At 46.5% G+C, this 19495-nt stretch overlaps 1 protein-coding gene across 2 annotated transcripts in view; it reads right to left on the bottom strand.

The window, feature by feature from the left end:
• LOC114050630 (probable serine carboxypeptidase CPVL) overlaps positions 1 to 16878 on the bottom strand; it is a 125092-nt gene extending 108214 nt beyond the window's left edge. The window contains exons 1-2 of one of the 2 annotated variants that reach the window (XM_027872468.1): positions 16737 to 16878; positions 2551 to 2730 (exon numbers count right to left, since the gene is read on the bottom strand). In XM_027872468.1, the coding sequence (XP_027728269.1) occupies positions 2551 to 2713 (163 nt within the window). In that variant the 5' untranslated portion in view covers positions 2714 to 2730; positions 16737 to 16878. The remainder of the gene's footprint in view (positions 1 to 2550; positions 2731 to 16736) is intronic. The other variant, XM_027872467.1, reaches the window with a different exon arrangement.
• Positions 16879 to 19495: the final 2617 nt, after the last annotated feature.

The following is a 19495-nucleotide window of genomic DNA, read 5'->3' as shown; positions in this document are numbered from 1 at the left end:
ATGAATGTAAAGTCTTGCAATGGGGTCCAAAAATAGCATACAAGTACAGAATGGGAATGTCAGGAGTCGAACGCTTTGCCAGTTTGGGGTAGAGAGGAGTCGAGGTGCCCTGCCATTCATTGAGCAGGAGCAGCTGAGGAATGTAGGAAGTGTTTGTAATCAATGGGGTCATTTGGAGATTTTCCATGAAGTAGCTCAATGAGTCTGGTGTAATTATTTGTGTGAAGCCTGGGAGAATGAATGATTTGTATATGTGAGAGTATTTGGATGGTATGAAAAGACTCCATATGGGAAAGGAATGTGGGAGTTGCCATTGCCACCCTGCCAAGAGGTGAAGGATGCTCCCTTTTTTTTGGGGTGTTCACAATCTGAGTCATGCCCCAAGAGGCTACCACGCCTACACATGGTGCACACCCACACGGGGAGTAGTCACAATGATGCTGTAATGTCAGATTCAGCTTTATGTTCTTTAATGAATCTCATCGGTCGAGTATCTGCACACCAGGGACGTCCCTGGGCTACCCAGCAGGGGAATTGTGCTTACAAAGCATTTCAGCAAAGTCAATGAGTTGGTGGTAAGCTATGATAGCTTGCAAAAAAAAAAAGGCCAAGTGACCCAAAGACCTTTATTATTATTATTATTATTAACAAGAACAACAATTAGCTAACATTTACATATTAAGATTTTCAAAGCACTTTCTATTTCTCTATTATTTTGTTATTACCCTATTTGATCCTCACAACAACCCTAGGAGATAAGTGCTGTTATTATTCCAATTTTACAGGTGAAGAAACTGAGGCAAACAGAGGTAAAGGGACTTGCCCAGGGTCACCCAGCTAGTAAGTGTCTGAAGCAGGATTTGAACTCAGGTCTTCCTCACTTCAGGCTCTGCACTCTACCCACTGTGCCACCTAGCCATCCCAATATGCGCACTGGGTCTAGTACAAGGGAGGTGATAATTCTACCATCCTCTGCCCTCGTTATACCACATATGGAATATTGTGCCTAGGTCTGAGCATTATATTTTAGAATGCGTATGGACGTGGGTCAAGGGGTTGGTAGTAAGAAGCAAGAAAGGCCAAAGACTCATAGATGATGCAAAGGACTGATGTCCACATGCCACAAAGACATCCTCCAAGAATGGAGCTGAAAGGCACCTGGCCCAGCAAGCAAGCACAGAATAGCAGTATACACACGTGCCTGTATATACACACCATAATCCGGAGTATTAGCTCAGTCTTGGGCCCCACATTCAAGGAAGAATATTGGTATGCTCGGAGGGCTAGGAGGATGGTGACAAACCCATACCAAATGAGAATCTCTTCACATATCACAGATGAGGAAACTGAGGCAGAGAGGGTCAAGTGACTACCCAGAGTCACACAGGTAGGAAGATGTCATGCCTAGAGAAGAAGACCAAGCTGGGACACAAGAGTAGCCCCAAGGTGGGGGGGGGGGGGGGGCAGCAGACATGAGATGTGAGTTCGATTTTGACCCTGCCAGATGATTGTGATGCCTGAGTCAATGACCGCTGAGGACCCTGACGACTAAGTGTCTGAAGGACTGTCCAGGGCAGGAAGGTCTAGATGTGTCCTTTCTGCTGAGCCCCAGAGGGCACAGCCAGGAGCCCTGGGCAGAAGCTGGGAAGATGCCCACGCTCACACAGGGTGATGCCAGCCAATCTGGGCTGGCATTTTTAGGTGCGTTTAATGTGTATTTATGTGCAAACTTTAAAAGTGGGAAGACGCCCCAACACTCCCAAATTTCCTGTCGGCTGCACAAGCAGCCCAAATGAAAGAGAGCACGATCACCGCATGACACAGAGAGCACTTCAATGCACTTTCAGACATTAAGTAAATCCGCTCCCTAAAATGCCAATTTAGAAGAAAACGATTCATGACCATAAAAGGCACATCTTTACGTCTGCCTGCCTGATGATGCCACAAAGCAAATCCACTGAGCTACGACTGAGCGACCCAAACTTTAAACAATTCTGTTCATCTGCAAGAGGAAAGAGGCTAGATTATCTCAAGAGTTTCCTGTCAATCAGTCAGTCAGTCAATAAACATTTATGAAGCACCTCCTCTGCGTCAGGCACTATACTAAGCACCGGGGATACAGAAAGAGGCAAAAGACAGACCCTGCCTCAAGATGGGGCAGCTAGCTGGCACCATAGTGCACAGAGCTTGGACCTGGAGTCAGGAGGACCTGAGTTCAAATCCAGCCTCAGACATTTACTAGCTGTGGATCTGAACCCAGGTCTCAGGCTCTCTCCACTGCGCCACCTCACAACCCAATTGCTTGGTATTACTGTGTACATACGGAGCTGCTTCGTCTTGGTCTCTGTATCACCAGGGCCTCACCCTACAGACGGCAGTAAGTCGCTTAATGAGCATCACGTCTAAAGGAAAAATTAATGAGTCAAAAATACGAGGTTGGTCCTTCTCCACACACACTGTGCCAGAGTTGATAAAAATCCCCCAGGCCGGACGCACCCATCCATCGGCCGCTTTGAGGGCCGGGTGGGGGACTCAGGGGGGAGAACTTACCTTCCTGAATTTTTCCACTTTTGATGTAAGGTGTGAGGAACAGCGGCTGTCCTGGGTCTCTGTGGCTCGGGTTACAAACACGAACATTCCTATACAAGGAGCGGAAAAGGCCTTCACTGGGCTCCAGGGTCAGTAGGACCCACAAGATGGTGGCCTTCCACATCTTGCCAAGAACTCCCTCTGGGAGGAAAAGGGACAAGGAATCACTCAGTGCTCTCACTGTCCACGGGGCGCCCGCCTGACCACATTCACTACCAGCACACAGCAAGGTTCATGCTCACGTGTGTTCACACACACACACACACACACGCGCGCGCGCGCGCCACCTCCATCACAAGAACCCTGTGCAGCCAGCGGCACAAAGATGATTATCCTCATTTTACAGACAAGGAAACTGATGCTCCAACAATGTTGGCATCTAGCGTTGGAGGCAGGTTTCAAACCCGGCTCTTCTGACTTCAGGTCCAAGAGATACTCCTTTTCCCCATAGGACCACAGGCGTCCAACTGGAAAGGGACCTTTGATGTCACCCAATTTAAACCCCTTCATTTCAGAGGCCCAGAGACCCTGTATGACTGGCCCAAGCTTAGACAGATTGCAGGGAGCAGAGCCAGAATTTGAACCCAGGTCCTAAGTTTATTTCCAAATGCCTCTCATACCAAGTACTGGGGAGAACGGGCCATGAGTCCCCACACCACTGATGCTTATACTTAGACAGTGTCATGGAATCACCAAGCATCAGAGGTGGAAGGCATCGCAGCAGCCAACCAGTCAGTCTACACCCAGCCTGACTAAGACTTCCCCTCCTCAGCCCCTGCCACCAAGAACACCCAGCCTGGATGGAAAACTCCACCTGCAGCCTATTTCACTCCTAGAAGGCCCTCATGTTTAGGAAGGGTCTTCCTTACTTCAAGTCCAAATCTGGCTTGTTGAAAAGTCTACCTCCTGCCCCCAGGTCTGCCTTCTGTCAGCAAATAAAACATCTAATGCCCCTTGCCTTGTACAGTAGAGAGCCCAATGAATTTAGAGTCAGAGCGCATGGTTAACTAAGAACCTTGGCTTCTGCCTCCTACGGGGTAGTGCACAGATCTAAACGATCCAATAATTTCTCCCTCCCTGACGGACAGATGGGAGGCGGCATGTGCCAGGCGAGTCAAAACCAGTGCCAGCATCTCTACTCCCACCTCCCCTCAGATCCCGATAAAGAGAGCTCCGAACCCTGAGCCCGCGGGCCTCGGGCACCTCCCGGATCGCTGCTGCTGCTTCTAGCCCAGCCCCGGGGCCATCACTGTGGAGAGGGAGCCCACCTATAGCACCACTGCCAGCACCAACTGCTAATTTGGGCACGTAAGCCCAAGAGCCCCCACAGCGGCAGCCCCTCTTCTCTTCCCATGCTCCCCCCACCACCGGGCCTGCTCCTGGCTCAGCCACAACAGCCTCGATCTGGGGACGCCCATCCCACGGAGACACAGCCTGCCACCGCAGCCACACTGCTGGAGTCCTTGGCCCAACCTCAAAATCAGGATTTTATCAGTAGAAATGACACGAAAATCCTCAAAGTCCCTCGTGTTTTGCTGTTGCGCTCGAAGGACCTTTCCATTGGTCTTTCAGCTAAAATCTCTCGAGGCCGTCTCCCCTGCTGGAAGGGGAGTTCTCTAGAGCAAGGCCTATGTCGTTCTCTCCATCTACTACCAGTCTCCATGGTGGTCCAGGCGCTTTCCTTCCTCCTCAAATGACCACTCGCCCACTCATCTGGCCCCGTGTTGGATCCCCCCAACAGAACACGAGCTCCTTGAAGGCACATGTTGTCCCATTCTCCTAGTCCTCACCTGCAGCAGGTCATGGAGCAGGAAGGTACCCCAGGAGTCCCTGAGTCCAACCCTCTTCATTTTACAGAGGAGGAAACAGAGGAACAGAGAAGATAACTTGCCCAGGGTCGTACCAATGGAATGTGTCTGAGGCGGGATTTGAACCCGTCTTCCTGACTCCAACCCCAATGCCCCATCCACTCTTCCACATTGCCTTCCATGCTTGATAACCACGTGTTGGAGTGGACTGGAGATATAATCCAGATACGCGGATCTCAAAACCAAACCACACTCATGAACCCAAGGACAGGGAAGGGAGAAGCAGAGGCCTGACAGTTAGCAGATCCGAGTTCTTTCAGGCACTCAGTCTCTGGGCCTCGAGATGCTCATCTCTGAAAAGAAGGGACCGGGCTGTCTTCCCTGAGCTCCTACCCAGCTCACACTGTCCAGGAAGCTGGGCAGATCACAGCACTTCAGATGCCAGGACCGAAAAAGAAATATGCAATTATGCTAATGCCCAGGCCCCTTTCTGCTGCACAGTCCTTTAAATGTCAAACCATTAAATCACATGAAAATGCAGAAATGTGTAAAAATCGATGAACTCCACACACTTCTCATATCATTCCTTTGACAGAACGTAAAAACACTGGCTTAATTTAAACAAGTGAGAATGTCTTTCAGCCCCATTTCCCCAATAAGATAAAAGTTCATAATTGTAATTCGATGGAATATCTGATTGCCACAAGTATTTCTCTTATGGTTAGCATAATACAATTTCCTGTATTTAATACAAACAAACCCAACTAAATATAGAGAGTGGCTAAGAAATGTTTTTTACAGTCAGTGTCTATAATGGGGGAGGGGGGGCGGGGGGGGGGGGGGGAGAAATGATGCTGGAAAATCAAAGCACACTCCCAGAAGCTTAGGGTCAGCAATTTGCTGGAAAATTTAAAAAAAAAATTTAAATATGTTTAAATGATACAGAACTTGTTAGTCTAATGTTTGACTAGAAGACTTGCTTTTTCAAGGAAAGAAGAGAAGTAACCTCCAGGCAAACAGTTTTAGAAGAAAAATGTCTGTTGGTTGCGTGTAAGAGATGGAAGGAGGAACTGTTTGAGTAAGTGGTTTTTCCTGAGGGGAAAAAACAGACACCATCAGGACCTGTATTTTTCAGTGTTCGCTCTACAAACCTCAAGGCCTTTTTAATGGAGGCCATTAATATTTAAATAACTAGGCAGGTTATGGCCCTTTCCCTGTGATCAGAGGCTGACTCAAAGAGAGGAAGGGAGAGACCAAAATGGCCTTGGTTTAATTGGCAGGAATGGAACAGAGAAGTGGGAGCTGCTCCAATCTCGGCACTACCGCTAGTATTTGATCAGGGAGTGATGAAAGGAAAAGCACCCCTTGTCAGCGGATTACAGCAGGCTGAGCTCACTTCCTACCTTTTACAGAACCTGTCCTCCCGTGTCTTACAGGACTCGAGTTATGGAAGGCAGTGGACCTAGACCACAAGCTCTGGTAAACTCTACCATGTTGAGAAGGCTTTGAGGACATTCCCAATGATAGATGGGGCTGTCTGCTTTGGGGGTGGGGTGGCCTAACTAAGCACAGAGAGGCTCGTCCCCAGTAGGCCACTACTGTAGGATAAATTCTCTGACCAAGGCAATCCATGAAATAAAGAAAAGTACAAAATGGCAGAGATGGTGTCAGAGCGGGAGAAAATGGAACAGAGGATGTCAAGAATCCTATACTTTCTAGATTACCTACAAACCTTAGCTGTTGAGAATCATATACTTTCTAGATTATCTAGCATTATTAGCTGGCACTCTAAATGTGAGATCTTTGTCCAATGACCAAGGAATGGGCAAAGTACTGGAGAAAGTGAATCTCATCTATCCTGACATTCTAACTAGAAATGGAACCAGAAGATCAAAGGACAAATCAATAAAGGGGTTCATAGGGTCACAGATGCCAGCCAGTCATTCAATAAACATTTATTAAGCACCTACTACTGTGCTAAGCACTGGGGAATACAGAAAAACATTCCCTGTCCTCAAGGAGCTTACAATCAAAAGTGGGAGTAAACACACAAATAAATCTGCACAAGCAAGCTATAGACAGGATAAATAAGAAATAATTAAGATAGGGAAGGTGCTAGAATTAACAGACGTTGGGAAAGACTTATGGTAGAACAGATGCATCCAACTTGAGGCTCTGTGACCCGCAGGGATCCGTTCCCGTTTGGGTTTGACACCATTGATGTAGAAGGTGGGATTTTAGTTGAGACAAGTCCCAGGGAGGTCAGAAGTCAGGGTGGAGGAGGGAGTGCATTCCAGGCATGGGGGACAGCCAGAGAGACTTTGTGGAGCCCAGAGATGGAGGGTCTTGTTCATGGAAAGCCAGGAAGCCAAGGGCACTGAATCCAAGAGGATGTGTGGGAGAATAAGGTATATAAGAAGACTGAAAAGGGAGGAGGGGGCTGGTTATGAAGGGCTTTGAAGGCCAAACAGCATTTTGTATTTCATCCTGGAGGTAATAGGGAGCCACTGGAATTTACCAAGTAGGGAGGTGACATGATCAAACCTGTGCTTTAGAAAAATCATGTTAGTGGCTGAACGAAGGATGGATTGTAGGGGGAGGGATTCAAGGCAGGCAGAGCCCCCAGCAGCTATTGCAGCAGTCCAGGTGAGAATCTGCCCACCCAAGGCGGAGGCATCAGTATCAGAGGAGAAAGGGGGCCATATGGGGGAGATGCAGCAATGGTGAAATCGACAATCCTTGGCACCATATTGGATATGGGGGGGGGCAGTGAGAGAGAATGAAGAGTCAGGAGGACTTCTAGTTTGGGAGCCTGAGGGATGGGAGGTGCTGCCCTTCACAGTAACAGAGAAGGTAGGAGGGGGTAAGGTTTAGAGAGAAAGGTAGAGTTCAGTTTTGGACTTGTCGAGTTTGAGATATCAAGCTAGAAAGAAACATACAGGTCACTAAGTCTATCCCCCTCACTTTATAGACGAGGAAACTGAGGAATAGAGATTAAGTGACTTTCCAAGTTCACACAGGTAGTAGGTTGCCAAGCCAGCATTTGAACCCAGGTCCAGTGAATCCAAACCCAAAATTCTTTTCACTGCCCCATGATGCCTCCTGAAGACTGGACTTAGCAAGTATCCAAAGTGAACAAGAAACATCATCATAGAACATTTGGTTATCTCATATTGCAGAGTTCACAGTATTTTGCAAAAAGATCATCATGGTAATAACTTCACAGAAGATGGAAAAGAGGAAAAAGAGAAGGAAGTCCAGGAAGAACACAGTGAGAAGACCCTCCAAATAATATCAGTATGTATTTTGATAACTAGCAGCTAGGTGGTGCCACAGTGGACAGAGATCCAAGCCTGGAGTCAGGAGGACCGGAGTTCAAATCCAGCCTCAGATCCGTACTAGCTGTGTGACTCTGGGCAAGTCACTGACCCCTGTTTTCCTCTGTTTCCTCATCTGTAAAATGAGTTGGAGAAGGAAATGGCAAAACCACTCTAGTATCTTTGCCAAGAAAACCCCCAAATGGGGTGATGAAGAGTCAGACACGACTGAAACAACTGAAGAACAACTTCAGTGATGGGGACGAGCAAAGGTAGAGGAAAATAAGCCGGAAAATATGGGTCAAGAGGAAAGAATGGGAGAAAACAAAGACTTATAAACTACAAAGTAGCCTCCCATAAATCTTTCTTCAAGAAAAGCTTCAGGGAGCAGCTAGGTGTCACAGTGGATAGAGCACCAACCCTGCAGTCAGGAGGACCTGAGTTCAAATTCGGCCTCAGACCAAACGCTTAACACTTACTAGCTGTGTGACCCTGGGCAAGTCACTTAACCCCAATTGCCTAAAAATAATAAATAAATAAATAAATAAAAATAAGAAAGGCTTCAGAAATCACTGGACTTGGCGAGTAGCAGGTAACAGCAACCTAAGGGAAATGGATTATATTTAACCAGTTAGGAAACCACATGTTATGGCACCTAGGTAGTGCCACAGTGCACAGAGTGCTAGGCCTGCCATCAGAAAGACCTGAATTCAAATCTAGCCTCAGACACTAGCTGAGGGACCTTGAACAAGACACTTAACCTCTGTCTATCTCAGTTTTCTCTTCTGTAAAATGGGCATAATAATAGCCACCTATCTCCCAGGGTTGTAGCGAGACTCAAATGAGATATTTGTAAAGCGCTTTGTAAATCTTAAAAAATCACTTAAAGTCGTTCCTTAGCTATTTATCTAGGAACAATCAATCAGATTACCAGCTTGTTAAAGTGCAAAATTAATGCAAGACTAGAAGAAATAACTAAAACAACATGGTATTCAGCTAAAACAGCTCTAATCTAACTAAAACAAGTTATGCCAATAAATCAGATGTGGAGAAATAAAAGGAGATTGACACCAACTATGGCAATTTCATGCAAACGTTTAACTGCCATAATCAATCCCCATAACAAGGAGGCCAAACGAAAAAAATCGCGCAGGTCAGCAAACATCTCACTTCTTGCTGGGCAAAGACACATGGTAACCAAGAGCAGCACTGATTTGAAAGAGAAACTTGTCAGTCGGATCTTTTGGAAAAGGAGTGTGGGACTTTGTAAACAGGATCACCTCAAAAAAGCAGAAAGAAGCAGTGGCGGATAAAATCAATTTAAAGAAGGTAAGAGATCAGCCAAGCAAAGTCATCCCAAGGAGCACAACAACTAGACAAAAGCCTGGAAAGATAAAGGCAGGTTTTTTTTTTAAACATACACTTTCCACCATTAAGGACAGTGAATCCAAAACATCTGGATTCTAATCATCGCAAATGAGATAATAACTGTAAAGTGCTCAGCACAGTGCTGGGCACAGAGGAAGCACTACATAAATGTTAGTCATTATTATTGTTATTGACATCACACGGCAGGTGGGCCTACAGAAAAGAGAGTCCATGTTCAGACAGCAAAGATAAGAAATGAGGCTGGACAAGACCAAGAGTACACAGAGAAAGCTGGGGCTGGAAATGACAGATGTGAGATACTGAGGGATGAAATCTCAAGAAATCTGAAGGAAGTTGTAATGCTAAAGACATGGAGGAAAAAGAAATCTCATGCCACAATACTGTCCCCAAAAGGCAACTGGCTCTCTGGAGAAGGATGTCTTTGGAAATGAACGTGATGTAAAAACAAAAGACACCTATATGTATATATGTCTTTTGTTTTCTATATGTATATTCGTGTGTGTGTGTGTGTGTGTGTGTGTATTTAAGCAGACTAATAAGGGAATTTGTTTTACTTGTTTGTAATAGGGATTTGATTTTTTTCTTCTCAATGAAGGGGAGAAGGTAGGAGGGAGAAAAGGTGGATTTTCACTGACTGAAAAAATGAAAATTTAATTAAAAAATAAATAATAAAATAATATATTTATATAATATATAATTTTAAATAATAAAATAATTTTAAAATAAATAACCATCACTAGCATTTGTACAGCTCATCAAGGCATTCAAAGTGCTTTACAAATATTATTTACTCGATCTTCACAAAGACACTGGGAGAGAGGTACCATTATTACACTCATTTTACAGATGAGGAAACAGAGGCAGACAGAGGTTAAGTGACTTGCCCAGAGTTGGATAACTAGTAAATGTCTAAGGAATGATTCAGACTGAGGAAGGTACTGGCTTCTTCTTCTTTGCACATCGCTAAGAACTCCAAAAATGTTGCCAATTGAGTGACTTAGGAATAAATAATAGAGGTAGGAGAAGGGAAGGGAAAAGCATTTATGAAGCACTAAATATGTATGTGGCAAGTGCTTCACAATTATTATCTTGTTCAATCAAGTCTCACAATGACCTGGGGAGCTAAGTGCTATTATTATGCCCATCTTGCAGATGAGGAAACTGAGGCAGACAAATTTTAAGTGAAATACTCCATGCCACACAGTGAATAATGTTTGAGGATGGGTTTGAACTCAGGTCTTTTAGACTCCAGGTCCATCACTCTATCCACTGCACCACTTACATGGAAATGAAAAGAACATTCACTGCCCCTTAAGTCTAAGGATCTGAGTTCAGATCTCAGCTCTGATGTTTACTACCTAACCTTAGGCAATTCATTTACTCTCCCTATACCCCAATTCTGCATTGGGTGACCTCTGAAGCCTCCACCAGTTCTAAATCTATAACCCTGAGCCCCGAAGTCCCATTAGCTCTTCTGTGAGGTGAGGATGCTGGACCAGATGCTCTCTTACAGCTTCTAAATCTATGCTACTCCTTCTTCTCCTCCGGGAACTCTTCAAATCATCCTCTGCTCTGCCCCAAGCCCAATGTTGAAGCAGGGACGTCTGGGCTGTCCCATGGCACTTTCAGATTCATGACCACTCATAAGTAAGATCCAGGCTATGAATCCATCTAGCTCCTGAAATGCCAAATATCCTCTCCATCACCCACCCCACAGAAAGGGCAGTGAATGAGCCCCCATTTGATTCTGCTGACTTTGACAAGCACCTGCGGGCCCCTGCCGCATGCAGAGAACGTGGCCCTAGGCAGCCATCCAAGGCAGAGGGCTGTAGGAGGCAAAGGGGCAGCTCTGAGAATCTCCAAGAAGGATAGGATCTGGTTCTGATTAATCTTTGTAGCTTTTTTAGCTCCAAGCACGCGGCCTGACCCACAGTAAGTGCCCCATAAATACTTGCCGAATGAAGGCATTGACTAATTGAAACGGCATCGAGTGTGGAATCGATGAGAAGATTTTGAAAACCAGATGTTCTGGTCCTGGGGGATTTCTTCAGCCCAATTTTAAAATGCTTTGCTTTCTCTAGTTCAGTTCAACAGGGCCCGAGGGCAGAGGCAGGATGCCGGGAAGCATTTCCTAAGCAGTAAATCAGTCCCCAAATGGAAGGGGCTGCCTAGGGAGAACTATCCCTGCCCCCCCCCCCAACGCCCAGTCTTCAAACAGAAGCTGGAGGATCACTTCTTATGGAAGCTGTAAGGGGAGAGTTCCTGTCCAGATAGAGGCTGTCCTAGAAGACCACCGCGAGCCTATCTGGGATTCTAGGATTCCTGCTACAAAAGCCATTGTGTCACTGAGGGACCTTTGGGGGTCATGGTCTTGTTGGCTGGACAACATTCACACCGTTCCAAACCAAAGAGAATCTACTCCACCTTCTGAAAGACATCAGGAGGAAATTCCAGCCTTCTACACTTCATTATCGAAAAATCTCTCACAGGCCCTGGAGTCAGGAGGACCTGAGTTCAAATCTGCCCTCAGATACTTGATGCAGCCATTCCTTCTGACCGAGTATACCATGTTCCACTGCTGCAGTCCACCACCTCTCCCCTGAGAGTAAAGGGAGGGCTGTTTCTGCATTTCTCTTGTACTGAATTTGATCATTTTGATTAATCATGGCATCGAGGTGGGGCAGTGAAGAGTGCTGGATGTGGAGTGGGCAGGAAGATTCCCCATCTAAAGCCTGCTTCAGACATTTATTAGTTCACTGAATCACTTAATCATTCAGCATTATTTTGCTCATCTAAAAGGATATAAGGATGTAAAATAAGGATAATTATAGCACTTATTTTCCAGGATTATTGTGAAGATCAAGTAAGAGAACAGAGGTAAAATGCTTTGCAAATCTGCAAGTGCTATGTAAGTGCTAGAGAGATTATTGCTAGTAATAATAATAATAATAGTAATAGTAATAACCAGAGTTCAGCTGATTGGCTTAAATGTCTTTCTTTGTTTCAATGAAGGTTCTATTGATGCAAGTCCGGGGGAGGGCTGGTTATGGAAAAATGATGGTGAAATAAAAACAAAATGCAACAATGTTTTGTTTTGTTTCATTATTAAATAAAATGAATTCAAACAACCAAGAAGCTGCAGGGTTGGGTGGTGGCTCTAGGTATCAGGTTTCCAGTGGGAGATTTTTGTCTTAGGAGCACAGGAATAGGACACAGGAATGCCAGCTCTGCATCAGCTGCTGGGGGAGGGGGGTGTCCACCTCCAGGCCCTCATTTCCTCGTTCCTAAAATGGGGTTCAAGATCCCCCCCAGCGCTAAGAGGCAGGGATGCTCAAGGGTCACCAGGTTAACCAGCAAGGGAGAAGAGGGTGACCGGCTGATCTTCAACACCAGCCAGAGCACTCAGGCTGCCCAGCTAAAGGGCTGTCCCTAGAATGGCTGCCCTGGTTCTGGGCACAGGAAACAAGCCGTGTAGGTCAGTGATTCCATCACCCCGAGAGAAACTTGAGCCAGCTTTCGCGTGGGCGAACATTTTAAGGTCGTCTCCTATTACACTGTATTTGGCAAAGATGGCTAATTTTTTCAGCAAAGCCAGAAGTCAGGGAGACAGACAGACACAGAGACCGAGATGGGGTAAAGGAGAGAAGGAAGGAGGGAGGGAGGAGAGACAGAGAGCCCACTCAACCTCATGGACTCTGAGAAGGCATGAGATTTTTCAGAATTATTTCAGGATTTGGAGGTCTCCTTCCTTATCGCTTTAAAGGGGGTTTCCTAGTGTCTCTTCCCACCCCAGGGAGCTCTGGGGTAAGACATTAGCCTGCAGAGCTTACCTGTCAGCTGTGCGGTTACAAGAGTCTTATGAGGAAGTCCCAGCAGCTGAGGTTTTCATTCTCAGACCTTTCCTATGGCTTCCAATGTCCTCTGATATCAACTTAAATTCTAATTATGGGATTTAGAATTGTTCTCCAACAGATTTTCTCTTGCTTAACCACCACCTTCTCTGGCCATGTCCCCACTTAAGGGAGGCGAGGTAGAAAGTGCAGGAGATCTAGATTCGAATCCCAGACCTGCCACGTGGCTGGTCTGGGGAAAGCCACTTCACCTCAGTTTCCTCATCTGTAAAACAAGGAGGTTAGACTAGATGGCCTAGAAAGCCCCTTCCAGTCTCAGATCTATGATCCTGTGTGTGACCTTGGACATGTCCCTAACCTCCCCGGGCCTCAGTTACCACATCTGTAAAATGAGGGAGTTGGGCTAAGTCCCCTCTCACTCTAGATCTCAGATTCTAGGAATAGCCTGAGCTCCCAGGAAGGGTCCCTTCTGCCCGGGGTGAACACTGTTGATTTTTTTAAATCGACAATCTATTACTTATTCTTGTTTCAGACACAACTCTGACAAGCTTCATTATGTGGTTTTCCAGCCTCCAGCAGCAAACTGAAGGATCTGGGAGAGGCTAACATATGGACCACAGCAAGAAACGTTTGCTGGCCCCTGAAAACAAGCAAGCTACAGACGCCCCCCACCCCCAAGCACTTTCAAAACCATAGAGGTCTGGGGCCACTTGGTAGAGAGGCAGGCCAGGAGCCCTCCACCTGTCAGTCACAGTCAGTAAATCTATTCAGAGCCCACCATGGCCCAGAGCTGGGGTACAGGGAAAGGCCCCAAATGGTCTTTGCCTTCGAGGGGGCATGGTCCGACAGGAGGAGGCAACTTCATACAAACAAGATATGGACAGGATAGATCATCAATGCAGGGAAGGCCTTCACTACCTTCCTCATCTTTAAATTGGGGGCAGGGGAGCCAAAGTCGTCCCCTCTTCCTGTTCTAAACATATGGTCGTCTGACTCTACTGGGCCAGGTCGGGTGGTGCGGCACACTGGGGTGTGCAGGAAGCCAGCCTGGGAGGACCAGAACACATGGCTCCACATGCCCTCCACAGCTCCTCTGCTTAATAATAATTAATAATAGTAATGATAATTATGGTGACGTGATAATAATAACATGCAGAAATGCTTGTGGACTTGCCTCGTGGCCTCCACAGCAGGCTTGGGGAGTGCCCTGGAGCCCACAGTCACATAGGCACTGTCAGCCTGGATTCAAAGCTCTTGACTCTCCCCCTGGTTCTGAGCTCGGTCAAGGACAATCCCAGAAGTCCCAGAAGCCCAGAGCTGGAAGGAATCTTGAAGCTCTAACACAGTCTACCCCACCCCCATTTTATACGTGAGGAAACTGAGGCTCAAAGAACACGGAGGGCTTTGGCCAAGGTTGCAGATACGACTGGATTTCAGAAATGATGGCTTGATTGTGTGTTTGTAGCTTTGAGTCTCTCTCCTCATCCTCAAGCTGCCGGCTATCATTCCTTAGACCAGGCCATCTCTGAACTAAGGAAATGTAACTACAGACATATACACACATATATATATATATACACACACACATGTATGTATAGATACATATACACATACATACATACATAAACACATACAGGAATTAGGAAGACATCCTCATGAGTTCTGATCCCACCTCAGACACTTACTAACTGTACAACCCTGGGCAAGTCACTTAATCCCATTTGCCTCAGTTTCCTTGTCTGTAAAATGAGTTGGAGAAGGAAATGGCAAACCACTCCAGTATCTGCCGAGAATGACTCAACTGGGGTCAAGAAGGATCAGACACAATTGAAACAAGTGAACATAATGAATGGACCCTAGATCTCGGATTCCATGAATTTATTTTCCCATCTGTTATCTCATTTGGTCCCCGTGGTAGCCGTATGAGTGGGAGAGAGTTCTCTGGGCCTTGGTTTGCTTGGACTACGTCCTTCCCAAGACTATTACTTTGCACATGTGAAGAGGAGGCTGCGGCAGAGATCGAAGACACACAGCCAGACAGCAGATGGGGTGCACACTCCCACCTCGGAGGTCCCTTCCGTCTTTAGAAGGATAATCCTAAGTGACAATCTCTCAAAGTAGACTTTAAATTGGCACAATCATACGATCATAGATTTAGAGGTCATCAACTCCAGGCTTCTTATTTTTCCTCATTTTACATATAAAGAAACTGAGGCACAGTGCAACTGAAGCAGGTTCTTTCCCCCTTCCTCCATGACTTCATCCACTGCTGAAACATGACTGACCTATTTCTTGCACCTCAAGCTTCCTCTCACTACTGAACCTGAGAAAGACTGGCTTCTATCTGATGGGGACGGGATCTGATTCCCTAAAAGGAAAAGACTATGTCTTTGAGACCTAGACCCCAAAGCCCCTGAACCCAGATCTCTGGTGTCTCCCTGAGGCGCCCAGCCCATGCCCATCAATAATCCTTTTGACTGCTCTTCCACAGTGGCTCTGAGGCCACTTAACTTCCTCAATTGTCTGCACCTGGCCCCACCCCAGGCTACTTACCACTCCTTAATCTCATCCAGATCTTCCCACAGTCTTTCTGTATAAAATATCAATCTTAACTTCATCAAATGCTAAGATTCTTAAAATCTGGGGTTCCCAGCACCCCTGGACCACAACACTATCCCTCCCCCTCCCCAGGTCATATGTTCCCCTTCCCAATATGCTTTCTTGGGGCCCTTTCACTACTACTATTCATTCATAGCACTCAGTCTGTCAAGCAGATGGAGGAGAATCTGACCTGGAGAAGTTAGGGAAGCGCTTTTTTTTTTTTTTTGAGACTCTAAGAAGAATAGATTTAGAGCCACGAGTGGTCTTAAGAGATCACCTAGGCCAACTGAGGCCCAGAGAGGGAGAAGTGACTTATCCAAAGTCACACCTCAAGCAGCAGAGCAGGAATCTGAACCCAGATTCTATGATCCCAATGCCTGGCTTATTTCCTCCACTATTCTAAGCTGTCTTCCTCAGGAAGAGGAATCTGGGATGTAAAGCCAGAATAAAACCTCAGAGGGCGTCCTCCCCATTTTACAGTTGAGTAAACTGAGACACCAGGGCAGCTAGGTGAAGGTTACAGAGCACTGGACCTGAAGTCAGGAAGACCTAAATTCAAATGCAGCCTCGGACACTTACTAGCTGTGTGACTCTGGGCACAGTTAAGTGACTTCACTTAACCCTGTCTGCCTCAGTTTCCTCACCTGTACAATGATCTGGAGAAGGAAATGACAAACCACTCCAGGATCTTTGCCAAGAAAACCCCCAAAGGGGTCATGAAAACTGAAATGACTGCACAGCAAAACCCTGAGGCACAGAAGTGTTTAGGGGCCTGCCCTAGGGCAAGGGGAAGAGTTTCCAAAGGCGAAAACGAAAGGGCCTTGGCTACCACTGGGGAAAGTGGGAATGAGGGGTGGGGTGCAGAGAAGAACCGACATATTCAAGACTAATAATACAAAAGAATTGCAAAGTAACCGGGGTGTCAGGGAGAAGCTCCCTTTAGGTGGCGGTGGGGGGAGACTGACCTGGCCCTGGGAAAGGTCAGCAGCTCCAGCCTGCCCCGTGTCACTCTCCGGGAGACACCAGGCACACCAGCCTCCCCAGGACCCCCGCGAAAATGCCCCAATGGGAGCCGCAGGGTCGGCCCGTACTCCTAGCGGGGCGCCCTCCCCCAGCACCCCAGGCCCAGCGCCCAGATCCCGGATCCCCGCACCCCGATGCCCTGGCACCACAGGGCCCACCTGCCCGGGGCTGCCAGCCCAGCGGCACTCACTCGCTGCTAGGCTCACCCCTCCGCTCCGCTCCGCCTACAGGCACAGGTAAGGGCCGGGCTGCGCTCCAGCCGGTGCAGCCGATCTCCGCCCGCCTGCCTCTGGGGCGCGGGCTTGGCCAGGCCGGAGCTCTGCCGGGCAGGGACTGCGGGAGTGAAGCAACCTCGTTGGCTTGCGTCACCCAATCACGGGGGGCCAGGAGGAGGATCCGCCGAGCTTTTCAAGGGTCACTCCCTCTCACGTGATCCCAGCAACGTCCTGCAAAATTCTTCCCTTCCCTCCGCTTCTTCCCCAGATCCTCCTCGTCCCTCCTCTGCCTCTGGAGGGGAGGAGCCAGCGGGCCTGGTCAATGTCCCCCCACCGCCACCCCCGGCTCCCCCCGATCACTTTGCAATTCTTTGGTATTGAGTTAGTCATGAATATGTTGTTTCTTCTCCCCACTCCCACTCTCACTTCCCCCGTGGTTGCAAAACCTGTTTCATTTTTTACTTTGGAACCTCAACACCCAGCACCCTGCCTGTGCACGTAGTAGGCGCTTAATACTAAACGCTTATTGAATTGAATTGAATTAGGTCCAGATAAGCCTTTTTTGTTAATGGGATCGTCAACCGTAATAATAATATCGGATATTTATATATCAATCAATAAACAACTGTTAGGCACCTTCTTCGTGCCTGGCACTGTGCTGGGTGCTGAAGATTCGGAGATAAAAATAAAACAGTCTTTGCAGTCAGGGAGTTTACATCTTCGTAGCTCCAACACTTAATGCAGTGTCTGGCACTTAGAAAACACTTAATAAATGCCTCCTGATTGAGAGATGATTTCCTTGTGGCCTAGTGGGAAGAGCCCCCTACCTACCTGTGTAACCTTGGAGAGAAAAGTTGCTTACCTTCTCTGTGCCTCAGTTTCCTCATCTGTAAAATGATGGAGTTGGACTACATTGCACCTTGGAGCCCCTTTCAGCTCTAAATCTAGGATCTTTTTCTAAATTTTATGGATCAGATCTAGAACTGGAAGAATCCTTAGATGTCATCTAGTTTAACACTTAGATTTATATCCTGAGGTCCAAGGAGGTGAAGGTCGTATGAAACAGCTTTACTTGGTAGCTAAAAATCTGGACTTTGGCCCATGAAGACTCCAGTTGAAATCCTTAGTCTAATGGTAAGCTAACTTCATGACCATGGACAAGTCACTTCACCTATGAGCCTGTTTGCTTCATGTACTTATGAGTCTCAGTTTGCTTCATGACCATGGACAAGTCACTTCACCTATGAGCCTCAGTTTGTTTCATGACCATGGACAAGTCTCTTCACCTAAAAGCCTCAGTTTATTCCTCTATAAAGTTGGTTGGTGGCTGGTTGGTCCTTTGCTCTCAAACAGGACCAAAATGACATCGCCATGCTACAGTCAAGTGACAGTGCATCCAACTGTGGCTGATCAGACCAATATGAGCTCAGAATGCTCTACCACAGGTCAGGCACAAATAGTCCGTGTGAACATTTGGGGTGGATTATCTAAATTTGTGCATCTTACATTTTTTTTTTTGAGTTACTTCAATTCTGCTTTGCTCATAGAGCACAGTATTTTCTCCAATGAAGGCACACCATGCTGGGCAGTCCTGTACCAGTGTCTCCCATGTCACACATTCAATTCCAAAGTTCTTAAGAGAGACCTTGACAGTATCCTTGTATCACTTCTTCTGACCTCTGTATGAGTGCTTGTCTGTATGAGATTTGGTATACAGCTAATGGAGAAGTTTTGAATGTTGTGGATAAGTTCACTTACTTTGGCAATATACTTTCTAGGGATGTACACATTGATAATGAACTTGACACAGGAATTGCCAGAGCTAGCTACTGACTACCACCACAGAGCCCTTGTGCTGACTTCGTTGCTGTATGCCTCTGAAACCTGGACAGTCTACCAGTGCCATGCCAGGAAACTGAATCGCTTCCATTTGAATTGTCTTAGGAATATTCTGAAGATCACCTGGCAGGATAAGATCCCAGACACTGAGGTCCTTTCTCGAGCTAAACTGTCAAGCATTCAAACTCTACTGCAGAGAGAGTTCGACTTCCATGGGCTGGCCACATTTCTGGAATGCCAAACCTATGCTACCTAAAACCACTGTAAAGTGGGGATGGCATGGACAGCTGCCTCACCAGGGGGTTGAGGTTCAAGTGAAATAAGTCAGATAAAGTACTTTACAACTTTAAAGTCCCATATAAATGACAGTTCTTATTATTTGAATTCAGTAAATTCTCCCATATTACACAGCCAATAAGCTTCAGAGCCAAAATTTGAACCCAGATACTCTGAAGGTAGAGGCTGAAGACTTCCATGACCTCAAGCTGTCTCTCCCTTTAAGAGCCATTTTAGAGTAATTGCAGTGAAAATAGGTGGTTTTCCTTCTTTCTTGGTTTTTGTTATGAAGGAAAACTCCCTAGGATGGTATAAGAGAAGCTTATATTTGGAAAATGCAGGTCATAGAAAAATGAAGTATATCAATAAAAATTTATTTTTTTTCATCTATAAAAAAGTTGGGAGTTGCTTTCTGGCGAGAGGGTGCCATTTTTTCCCTTCCTTCTCCCTCCATGCTCCTAATAAAGAATTCCATACTAAAATCTTGTTTTGAAATTTACCTATTTTTTACTAAGAATTACAAGAGTTCTGCTGTGTGATCCTGGGCAAGTCAATTCACTCTGATAAGAAAGAAAGAAAGAAAGAAA

This window comes from Vombatus ursinus, unplaced genomic scaffold (assembly GCF_900497805.2).
Source record: "Vombatus ursinus unplaced genomic scaffold, bare-nosed wombat genome assembly UNPS02014799.1, whole genome shotgun sequence".
In the NCBI taxonomy this organism is placed as follows: domain Eukaryota; kingdom Metazoa; phylum Chordata; class Mammalia; order Diprotodontia; family Vombatidae; genus Vombatus; species Vombatus ursinus.
The sequence above is the reverse complement of the archived record's forward strand: the minus strand, read 5'-3'. Positions and strand labels throughout refer to the sequence as shown.